Source organism: Musca vetustissima, unplaced genomic scaffold, assembly GCF_032173495.1.
Source record: "Musca vetustissima isolate MV318-11 ecotype Yass unplaced genomic scaffold, APGP_CSIRO_Mvet_v1 utg3344, whole genome shotgun sequence".
Lineage (NCBI taxonomy): Eukaryota > Metazoa > Arthropoda > Insecta > Diptera > Muscidae > Musca > Musca vetustissima.
Genome location: NW_026885918.1, coordinates 262,277 through 274,266, shown reverse-complemented (window position 1 = coordinate 274,266; position 11,990 = coordinate 262,277). Strand labels below are relative to the sequence as shown.

The following is an 11,990-nucleotide window of genomic DNA, read 5'->3' as shown; positions in this document are numbered from 1 at the left end:
TTTATTATTGACCATTTGTAAATAAGGCATGATAAATTGTCTGTTATCGTACTGCAACCATTCAACAATTTTTACTATTTTTTAAAAAAAGTTATTACTCAGGTTGCGGATGCCTATTCCACAAGGACCCAAGCATCCTATTTCAGTAGTCTATATCACAAATGCTAACTGAAAATTATGTATTATGAAGATAGAAACTTATATTTATATCACAAAACAAATATTCTTCTTTTTTTAACATACAAATACTCTTTTTCATTTAGAGATTATTTAATTTTTTATTTCTTCTTTGTATTTTTCAGATCCTTGTAAACATGAAACTATCAATATCCTTCTTCCTGGTCGTAATCTGTACCATGTGCTTGGCCGCACAACAAAGTCAGGCTAAGAGTAAGTATCACAAATCTATTAAAACATCTGTTTTCATGTACAACACCATTGTAGTTGGGAGACACCACATTCTATTTTTAAATTTTAAAAATTCATTTGACGTTACAAATGCTTTGTGGACAGTTTAAAAATTAAAATCTTAATTTCAAGTTAGCTATGAAGTTTAGGTACAAAAAATATAGATTATTTTATAAGTAAAATTATTTGAACTTTGGGATATTAAAATGTTCACTTCGAACACTAATGGGCTTGGATGAAATACATAAATAAATAATCTAAAGGTATTCTGGAAAATATAAAAGAAACTTATTTTTTGCCTCAAAATTGTCATCCAAAATGTATGTATATTTCAACACAATCTTCTACTTTTCTTTTATTAATTGATATTATAAATTGCAAACCTTCTTATCAGACATAAATAGCTTACGGTGCATATATACGGTACAGGTGATTTGAAGACAACGACCCACACAAAATACAAAATATGTGGGACCGTGTCTCACAAAATTCAATATAAATATAGAAATAATGTTTTTTTATATATTTAATTTATATTGTTATTTTTATATTATATCATATAAAAATTATTTATATACGAGGTCTGATCAAAAAATAACCGTTATAATAATTTTATTTGTATTTAAATTGTACCTTTCATAACATTCTCACTTATGCCAATGTTTTCCCAAACCTCAAAGCACTTCCAAAGTGTGCTTTAGAGTATAGCCAATTATACCTATTATCGGTCTTTACCACACTTGAACTTATGCTATGTTATGTTCTTTACTAATTCAATAATGTCCCTATGAAATATCAAGTGAAAATCTCAACAACTCTTCCGATTTATTGTGCTAGCATCAAGTGACGGCAGGAAGGCTTCTCAAACTTTTTTCAACATATTTGGACTTAATTTAAAATGTTTGATACACATTGGGTAACAAATGTACCCTTTCTAACACCGTTGGAATTTTCGGATTCCGCCATCAAAAATAAGGACTTTTCTTTAATCCCAAAAACAACAACAAAATAATAACAAAAAAATTTGTAAATTATTTTTCTTTCCCTTTAAATCTTCAAATATATATTTGCAAAGTTACAAACCTTAACAAGCTTTGGAATGAATTTACCAGCCCATTGAAAATTTAAAATCGTGAAGGGGGGTTCCCTGAACACAGTTTTTTGGATTCATTTTGTTCGAATAAATATTTTTATCTGAAAATCGAACATACGAAATTTTAAGATAGGTGTTATTTTTGATCAGATCAGACGTTTGACATGTCCCCCGAATTATATTACCAAAAATACATACTACCCCTTTTTCGATTCCACATGGAATGACCCATATATGGCATATGCATATTTATGTTATTTCAATGTATAATTTATGTTTGCAATTTTACCCAGTATTTTTCTTTTATTGTTCAATATGCATTTATGAAATATCAATTGGTGTGCGTATGGGTGTGTGTTTGTGCATCATTTTGCAAGTCATTTCAATGCACAACATAAACAAACCAATATTTTCTCTGAATTCATTTGACGTCAATTGTCAACAGTGTAACAACCGGCATTTATTGTTGCAAAAAAATAGTTTTTTAGTTTATTTCTCTTTGGGTTATGGATGCTGAGCACAATGGCATAATGATGACGTTGTTGTATGTTTATATATGTGTGAGTGTGTGTTTCTACGTAAGAACAACACAAATATTTGTTATCATTTTCATACGCTCGTTCAGAGCTCGAACGGTTGGTCGGTCCATTCAATGAACAAAACGACTACGCGCTTCCGTTTCGTTTCGATTCGTTTGTCTTCGCAAGAAACAGCAGCATAATAAAATTATGAAAATGGAAATTGTTGGCAAGACAATGTCGAAGAACAATTGGTGTAGCAATAATGTTGCACAAGGTGCAGGGGTGTGTGTGTGAATTAAGTAGAACACACATATGCACTTTTACAGGTGTTGAAATACGAGAATATAGGAATGTGTGATTAAATATTAATGTGGGTTAAGAAACGGAGCCATATACTAAGTATACAATTGCAAAGAACATGTTGACTTGACAAAACTCACAATCCACTCTTACCCCATTTATTGTTCTGTCATACATTCAATAAGTCATCACTTCTGCTTCTTATTGATAAGAAAACAAAAACGTACACAAGTAAAAGTTCAGTTCAGACTGGAATGCATTTTGTGCAATCTATTGTTCCAATTATTTGGGTTACAAAAAATTGCACATAAAGTCAAAACAAAAAAAAATGAAATATCAAATGAAAACGTTACTATTTTTTGTTTCAGTCGTCATCTATCCATTGGTTGTTATGTGCATGTGACATCACATGCAACCTTTAGCAAAAATAAAATAGGTTATCAACCAATGTAAATAATTAGAACTTGCTTCGTATTTTGCCGTCCATGTTGCTAAGCGTATGATTGATATGACAGAAAAGCAATAGTACAACACGTATACGTTAATGTGAATAAACGGTCCGATCTACAGAAATCATATTCGACTTTTTCAAAGTTAATATTTCTGATTTGTTGATTCTAATTTTAAAATTTTCGAGAGTTTATTGACTATTAATATGTTCATAAACTTAAAAATGTCATTTCGATACAATATACTCTTAATAAGGACTGTTTTTAGAACAAATAAAAACGTTGTTAATTTCAAATAACTTTTCCACCCTCCACCTAAGGAACACAAACGATATTACAGTTATTTTAAAATAATATTCAACAATTATTGTTAATTTTGTTAAAAAATGGGATAAGGACCTTCAAAATGTAAAGAATCGACGGGACCGATATATGGTAGCATCGACAATCCATTAACCCAATTCCATAATTTTCTGCGATCACTTATTACATTATCCCCGAAATCAAAATTCATCATACAAATAAAAAACACCTACACACCCGTAATACCTACATATACACTGGTGGCCAAAACTAAAGCAACCGATTGCAAAATGTATAAATGACCTGTAACTTTTTTGAAAACAAAGTTATAGTTTTTTCCAGAAATAAATAGGTAATTTATTCATTACAATATATATATATATATATATATATATATATATATATATATATTAACGCAAAAACACAATATAAAATATTCTATGAGACATTGAATCAATAAAATGCTCAATTTGATCCCTGGGTAACTATGCCTTGCATCCAGAGCCTTTGGGAAGAGGTTATGTCTGTTTGTGAAACTCTTGATTTTGCTATCTATGATATTCCAAGGATTTTAAGGGGCGAGGATCTGATGATTGTGTTGGCCATTATAAAACCCTGATTTTTGACTCATGCAACCCATCTCTGACATGTTTTGGGGTATATTTGGAGGTTATTCTCAAGCTGAAATAGTGAAGGTAAAAATGCCGTTTTCCAACACATTTGTATAAACAATCCGATTCGGTACTTTATAAATCTCGTAAATAAGTCGAACTCCATAAGCCTAATACCATTATTGACCATGCTTCCCAGTACCCTTGTAATACTGTGACATGAGCCTTTAATTTTTGGACTTAATCACGGTCATTTTTTTCGAGTCTGAGTCTTTAATATTTAACTTAATATTTAACATCCGAGAGCACAATATGTTTCCACACTTCATATTTCAATATATTACAACTTTTATTAGACAATTTTTTATTAGAAGATGATACTAGGACCTGCAGACTAATTTGTTGGCGAGACCGGTAAATAATGGCTACCTCAAACAAATTAATCAGAATTATTATCTGTAAACTATCTTATGGATTCGAGAACGGTATCTACTTTGTCTGCGAAGACGAAAATACATCCACTCCTATTGAAAATCCACTCCTTAAAATTGCAGTGGCTCCGTCACAATTAAAAACATAGACCTATAATGCATTTTTTTTGCAAATAATAAAAAAAAAAAACAAAATACTATATTAGAACCATCAAAAAACCGTATTTATCGTGATTGCAACAGGCAATATACGATCATGACAAAATGGACAGAGAATGTTATAACGATCAATAATATAACTTTATGGGATCTTCGATTAATATATCAATGTGTAACAAACGGCATAATTAATTTCATATACACTCCAACTTATTGTGGAGGTTATAGAAATTTTAATTTGATATTTTAAGATAAAACATCAGTCATTAAAACAAGTAAGCCCTGTTATATAAACAAAGACGGATTCCTTCCGGTGGTAAGGAATTGATTCACAATTTTTTTAAGCCATTAATTGTGTCTCCTTACCTTTATTCAAAAATTTTAAACATCGTCATATCATTCAGCACTCCCCCTCAATATTAACCTCCATTTAAAATATCCAAATTCTGACCAGATCAGATCATAAGACAACTGAAAATAAAATGGAAAAAAAATCAATCTTAATATAAAGCAATAATGAAGCATATATATTTTAAACATCACATCACCTTTGATTCATTAATAGCACTTTTGTTTCACGAGCAAATTTCAAATGCGAATCTTTGCAATTAAGTTATGTTTGTTGTTGTTGTGGCAAACTGTGGAATTCCCAAAACATACTGCCACACTCTGCAACAAAGTATTTATACAATAAAATTGGACAATTCTCCAGAGTTTGTTTTGAAACAAAAAGCAAGCTACAATTTACAAAACATTTCAAAGTAATAAAACCTCAACAGAGTCACATTGAAATTAAAACAACAGCAACAAAATAGAACTTTGGTAATATTTGATTTCAAAGTGAAATCAAAGGTAACCAATTAAATACATGTGGACTGACTAACGAAGAGTTTATCCTCTGTTTGCCACACAACAATTCCCAATGGATATTTAACAATATTTTTAATCTTTCAACCAATAAAAGACCACATTACAATTCAAAGGTAGCAGCAAAACACACACGCACTCACATAAATACACACTCTTGCATAAATATAAATATTTGTGCATAACAAGGATAGATAAATTGTATATTAAGTGGTTGATTAAGGCATCAAATAGAAACACACAAAGAAGCAAACGCACAAAAACATCATTGGCACAATACGCGTTTTAGTCGGCGAACAAAAAACTTCAAAACAACGATTATCAACAAGTCTCTCAAGGGTTATAAAATCAAAAAGGGGTGAACCAACCAACAAGAACCCTAACACGATTGCATTTAAATTTGACATAAAGTCCATAATAATAAACTTGGAAAACTTCAAAAATGACTTTAATACAAAGCAAGTCTCCTAAAAAGTTGTGCCTAAAGTTTTTTTTTATTTTTCCCGTATAATTTCCAAAGATTAAACGGCATAAAAATAACCCTCAATTGCAGACTTATTAAAATTTAAATTGGGCCATACCCAAACAATTAAATTATAAATGTGTAGATGTCTGTGTACCTGGGTTTACATCAGTCATATTTTTCATGTTTTTGTTGTTTAACCAAAATTCCATTTCTGCCTAGTCAAAAGGCAACCTTTCTCCTCTTACTATCATTTTAGGTTTCTTGGCCCTCCAGTAATGAATTGTAGAATTTTCTTTACTCTGCACACATTTCTTGTTCTATAACTAAGTGAGTGGGTAGCCGGAGGGATGAATGGAAAAATGGAAGGCCAGTTGGTTGACTTTGACTTTTCCATTTGCAACACTTTAACATTTTGCTACTATGCGTCGTGTGTGAAGCCAGTTTCTTATCCAGTTCTTATTTTTTCTTTTTTTGTTTTTCTCATTGCAGAAGGCTGTAATGCATATGGCTATGCCTGCTATGGAGGACATGGCAAACGTTCATTGCATTCGCAAATGCCCGATATGCCAACAGGTCTCGACCTACAAAATGAGCCGAATCAACAGCAACAACAACAGCAGCACCATACCAATCCTATGCTTCAAATGTATCCAAGTGAGGCCAACACTATGCTTTTGGATGCCGACCTAGAAGCATATCCCAGATATCGATTAATTAAAATGATGAAATCTTGGGTAAGTGGCAGTTGATGAAAGCAACATTAAAAGTAAATGTCAATCCAAAAGGCATTTTTGATAGCATTGATTTAATTGTAATTTTTGGGGGGTGTCTGGACGTTTTTCGTTTAAGAGCTAAAACGGAAAGTAAAATTCAGAGAAAGTAGTTAGACATTGCATGTATTTCAAATTATTGATTTCAATTATATTGCAAATAGTAGTATCGGATGTAAATAGAAATGTCAAGTTTTAAAGTTATTTTTCTTCCTTACATCCTTATAAAAAAACAGTAAGGAAAGTAGTAATGTCAGACTGGATCGACTATATGCTACCTTACACATGCCTTTTTGCAACCTATGCTACATTTCACTTCATTCGGGCATATTCTATTATTCTTACCTGAATTCGGACGAAAATATAAATCTTAACCGATTTTAACGAAACTTTTCACAGGGTAAGTTATACTAACATCAGTACGTTGTACAAAATTCTGTGCCAATCGGGCAAACTTTGATTCTTTAGTGCAGAATTTACTTAAAATCGGACGAAAATATATATGGGAGCTCTTTCTAAATCTGAACCGATTTTTACGAAATTTAGCACACATTCTAGACTCAATTCATTATTCTATGTCAAATTTCTTGGTAATCGAAAGAAATGAAGGGGCTTTTGTGCTCCAGTAATATAAAATCAGATCAAAATATATATATCTAAATATATATATATATATATCTAAATCTCCATTCTAGAATTAATTCAGTACGCTATTCCAAATTTCGTGCAAATCGAAAGAAATGTAGGGGCTTTGGTGCTCCATTAACAAATATTGTATAAAAATATATATGGGAACACTTTCTAAATCTGAACCGATTTTTCCCAATTTCAATGGGATTCGTCCTTGAGATAAGTAAATTAGTTGTGACAAATTTATCATCGGAGAGTTGAAAGTATGTAGTCTTAAGGATGTTTTTTTTCCAATTTCGTTAAGTATTAGCAGATCATACAATCCTTTACACATTTTCTTCACCACCTTGATCTTAAAAGCGTTTTAATATATCACTACGCCAAAAGGATAACATGTGTAAATCATTTACCTTGGTTAGCCAAACGACGTGTGTTCAACTTAATCCGGGATTTGCCTCACGATTAAAAATCAAGGTATCAGCCACAAATCTACAAAATAGAAAAATAAAACTTGATATTAATCGAATTATGTAAAGTTTAAAATAATTTGAACTTAATCCCGCAATAATAACAGCGTGTTGATACTGCCACGATATAAGTCGACGATTTGAATTATTCTCCAACGAATATCAATAGTATTCGGGGTCAGAGACATGCCATAAGAGTCATCAAACCGTGTCTTCTTTATATGCACTGTTAAACTGGCAAGGCTTGTAGGGATGACATTTTAAATATGGTTTCCGGCAACTGAATTTCTTAAAATAATTATTATTCAATAAATTAATATGAATTTTCCGTTTCTTTTTCCCATTTCAGTTTGGTAATACCCATAGAAGGCCGGTAGCTGAACATAATGCTGATGCGGATTATCCACTGGCTGAAGAGTTTTTCAATCGAGAAAATAATATTAACACCAACAACAACTCCTACTAAGTTAATATAACTAGCGTATGCCGAAACTATCAACCAAACCACAACTAGCAACCGACCGATGACCACCACCACAACCACCATCATGTTATATCCATACCAAACGGAAAATGTTTTCTTAATCAAAATTTAAAACATTTTTGTTTTGTTTTTCTCTTTAACCATCAGCTATTATTTCATTTATTGTTGGAATTGTAAATAATAAAAAAAAAACAAATTAATCTAAACTAAATACTAGAAATGGTCACAAATTTTCATGAATGCTTAACTAAAACAGAATAGAACTGCTATTTATCTTAAATGTTTAATCAAATGAAAACTTTAACTGGAATTTTGTTCATGTTTTCAATGATAAAATAACTAACAACAACAACAAACAAGGGCTGGTAAAAATTTCAGTTAAAAAAAAAAACAAAAAAAAAACAAAATCCTAATATTATTGTACAATATACTAATTATTTTATGTATAACTAAGGAAAGCAAAAGACTACATAAAAAAATTATTTGAAACAAAAAATATATATATGTGAATAAATTCTTATCACGCATTGTATATAAGACAATGAATGATATAAGAAAATTATTTATTAGAAAATACAGATTATCCAAAAGAAATTAAAAAAATAATAAATAAACAAACATGTGAACTTGAAAAAATTAAGACATTTATGCTGCTAGGTGTCACGATCATCACAGTTATTTTATATTTTCCTTTTAAGCGGGGGTTCAGGTTCAGTTCAAACCTTTAAAAACTGTAATTTCCTAATTTAACAGAAGTAGAAAATTGAACATGCAATTTCCAAGTAAAACAAATAATTTACTTATACGAAAGCTTCTACAATTTAATGAGCATGATCTCTTTTTAAAATATTTTATTATAATTAATTTATTTATATAAAAAAACCAAAGAATATATTTATAATTTCTATTACATTTAAGTTCGATTATATAATTAATTGTCAATATACACATATGACTACACCGCTGAACTATACATTTACTCAATTTGTTGCACTACTTTAAATAACTAATCAATTAATTTCATGCCAAATCGCCTCTTAATCTTTGTAAATTATTTAAAATTATATTATCTGAAATGTCTTTTCAAAAAAAAGAATACAGACAAATTTTAGCAAATTTATATAGCTAAACAAATATTAGACAAATACATATACATATGTTATAATACAAATGCATACATGTATAAATATGAAAAAGGAAAAAGCAACAACAAAAATACACATATATAATAAAATAAACAACAATACACAGATTTGTGCAATTTTCAAAGTATTTATTTAAATCGGGGTTTGTTGAAAACCAGGTATCAATGAAATATTTTTTATATTATAATGAATAAGCAGGCTAAATACATTTAATATAACACTAACTATGGAACTTAAATGCTAAATAGATTATCAGGTATACTTATGGTTCCCAATTCCAGAATGGCCTCAGTTTTCCGGAAAATGAATTATGGAAATCAATTCTGCGGGTGTGGTTTGTATTTTAACGACCAATATATATTTCATGAAGATATACAAATAGTATTTCTAGGAATCAAACATGAAAAAATAACTCGACGTTGTTAGCACTATAAGTTTAAATGGTTGTGTATTTCTAATACTAAAGTTTAAGCTTCAGATTCTCATGATTTTGTTAGACAGATCTCATATCTGCTTGTTATAGTTTATTATTAAAGTTGGCAATTTGTGAGGCTTTGCCACAATTAGTTAAAAACAAGAACATTTTGCATTTTTTAATAGACCCGCAGTATTTATATTCATAAAATCGGGCCAAACCGGGAAGGTCAGCTAATCTGAAATAATGACCTCCCCAAAATCCCAATCCGAAAATGCTTCGTATTAGTGTTAGTGTCATGGACAGCATGGACGAATTGCAAGTGTTCTATTCCAGTACTTTTTTCATAGTAAAATTAGTAAAAGGGAAAAAAGTCAAAATCACTCTCCAAGTTCAAAACTAGCAAAATGCAAAAATTTGATGGCAATATTTCAAAATCAACTTAGTAGGCATTCCTGTTTACCATTTTTACTAGGCCGAGAAAACAAGTGTACAAAGAGAATGCCATTTCGTTTTGTGTTCTCTAAAATTTGGTTGAACATTTTACTAGTGTTGTGGGTTCAGAAACGGGTTTGGAGTAGAAAGTTAGAAAATTAGTAGAATCTTTTAGATTCTGGAATGGAACTAAGAAGAAACCCGAACATTTCACCAAAAATGTTTATTTCTGGCATTGGAATTTTGTAAAAAATGCGAAAATTATATATTTAACCGGTTAACATTTAGACATCGAAACATTTTGAATTCGGTTATCTTAATGTCCTCAGTGATAGTAATTAATAGAAAATGTTTTTAATAATGATTTATATTTCAGTTCTTCATAATCTGCAATGCATAAGAATTGAATTAGTGTACATTTTTAGAGCAAGGATCCGGTAAAAGTGGAAAAGCTTACAATAGGAGAATTTGGAAAAACTTGACATAAGGCGAATTTGTCCTTTTGGGTTCTTGATGAACTCGTCAAAGTCGCAAAAGCAAAAATAATAATTTATGGATAATGAAATTGTCTCAATTTTTGCTTGGACAAAACTAAAGCAACTCTAAATTACAAACATATGAGCTCTGAAATTGAAGTTATTTTTACGTTTATCATTACTGTTTTGTTTTCTACACCTATTTCGATTGTTATAGAAAATTTTCAAATGGATGTTATTAAAATAACCTGACACATGGTTTTCAATTTTGACTTACTGCCAAGAAAATTTGAAAGGGCTAGATACAAATACAGTGCTCCGATAAAACAGCTAATTATTAAAATAACCTGACACAAAAATCAGAGATTTATAAGTTTTTATGCAACTGTATCAGTAGTCATAGTTTAGCACGGAGGAAGGCTGCAAAGTGGCATCAGTTCGTACTGATTAACAAATTATTGTAGTAGTAAAAAATCTCATTTTTAAAGTTCTACGGAATTAGTGAGAGGATTATTTCTGAAAAAATCGGAAAGCCAGGTTGCCTTTCGCAAAAGCTCATACAAATTGGAATCCGACTCAATGGAGAAATATTATGCTTTCGGATTAATTAAAGCTAAATATTAAAAAATCAAACATGAAAAAAATTAACGTGAGAAAATCCAAAAAGGCTCATGTGACACTATTGCAAGGACACTGGGACGCATGGAGGTGCGTCAATAATGGTATTGGCCTTTTTATGATGTTCAATATATTTATAAGATAAATTAATTAATGAAATTATACAAATGTGTTTGAAACCGCAATGGTTCACTTCTAAGAAAATATACCGTTTTTTGGTGTTTTAGCTTGAGAAGATGAGTTGCGGGAGTAAAAAATCAGAGTTTTATAATGGTGTTGGCTATTTATCAGATCTTTACCCTATAGACAAATTTGCATAAACATGACTTCTTTCCAAAGGTTCAGGATGCAAGGAATAGTATACACAAAGGTCAAATTGAGCATTTTGTTTAATGAAAAATAATAATTGTAAGAAAAAAATCAAAAAGTTTTTTAGATTTGACCATGGAAAATTTGGATCAATGTTGTTTTCAATAGAATTTTCTTATTTCAAAATAAATGTTACGTTTATATTTTTTGTTTTCTTTTTAATAAATTACCTATTTATTTCTAAAAAAACATTCACTATAACTTTATTTAAAAAAAAAAGTTATAAGTTATTCAGTTTGCAATTACAGTTGATTTAGTTTTGGCCACCAGTGTACATACAAAATTAAAATTTGCACCGAAAATATTTGACATTTTGAATGTGAAAAGAAAAATTACAAGAATGGAATTGTTTTTGCACTGTAAAGTAAAAACTCACCTATAAATTAAAAATCATCCGTTGAATATGAAAAGAAACAACATGTGAAAACAATTGCAAATTTTGGTTCATTGTATTGTATTTTTGTGTTTTTCGTACAAAACTCACATTGTAAGTTATTTAAATGATGATTTAAAATTATATGGTAAATTTACGCTGATTCGTGATTAAATATTTTTTGTAAACGGACTTCAATT

At 30.1% G+C, this 11,990-nt stretch overlaps 1 protein-coding gene across 1 annotated transcript; it reads left to right on the top strand.

The window, feature by feature from the left end:
• The first annotated feature begins 292 nt into the window (after positions 1-292).
• LOC133333289 (neuropeptide CCHamide-2) lies at positions 293-7,953 on the top strand. The gene is made up of 3 exons (XM_061541604.1): positions 293-390; positions 6,098-6,342; positions 7,825-7,953. Exons 1-3 carry the CDS (start codon positions 315-317, stop codon positions 7,939-7,941), a joined length of 438 nt encoding a protein of 145 aa, XP_061397588.1. The 5' UTR covers positions 293-314; the 3' UTR covers positions 7,942-7,953.
• Positions 7,954-11,990: the final 4,037 nt, after the last annotated feature.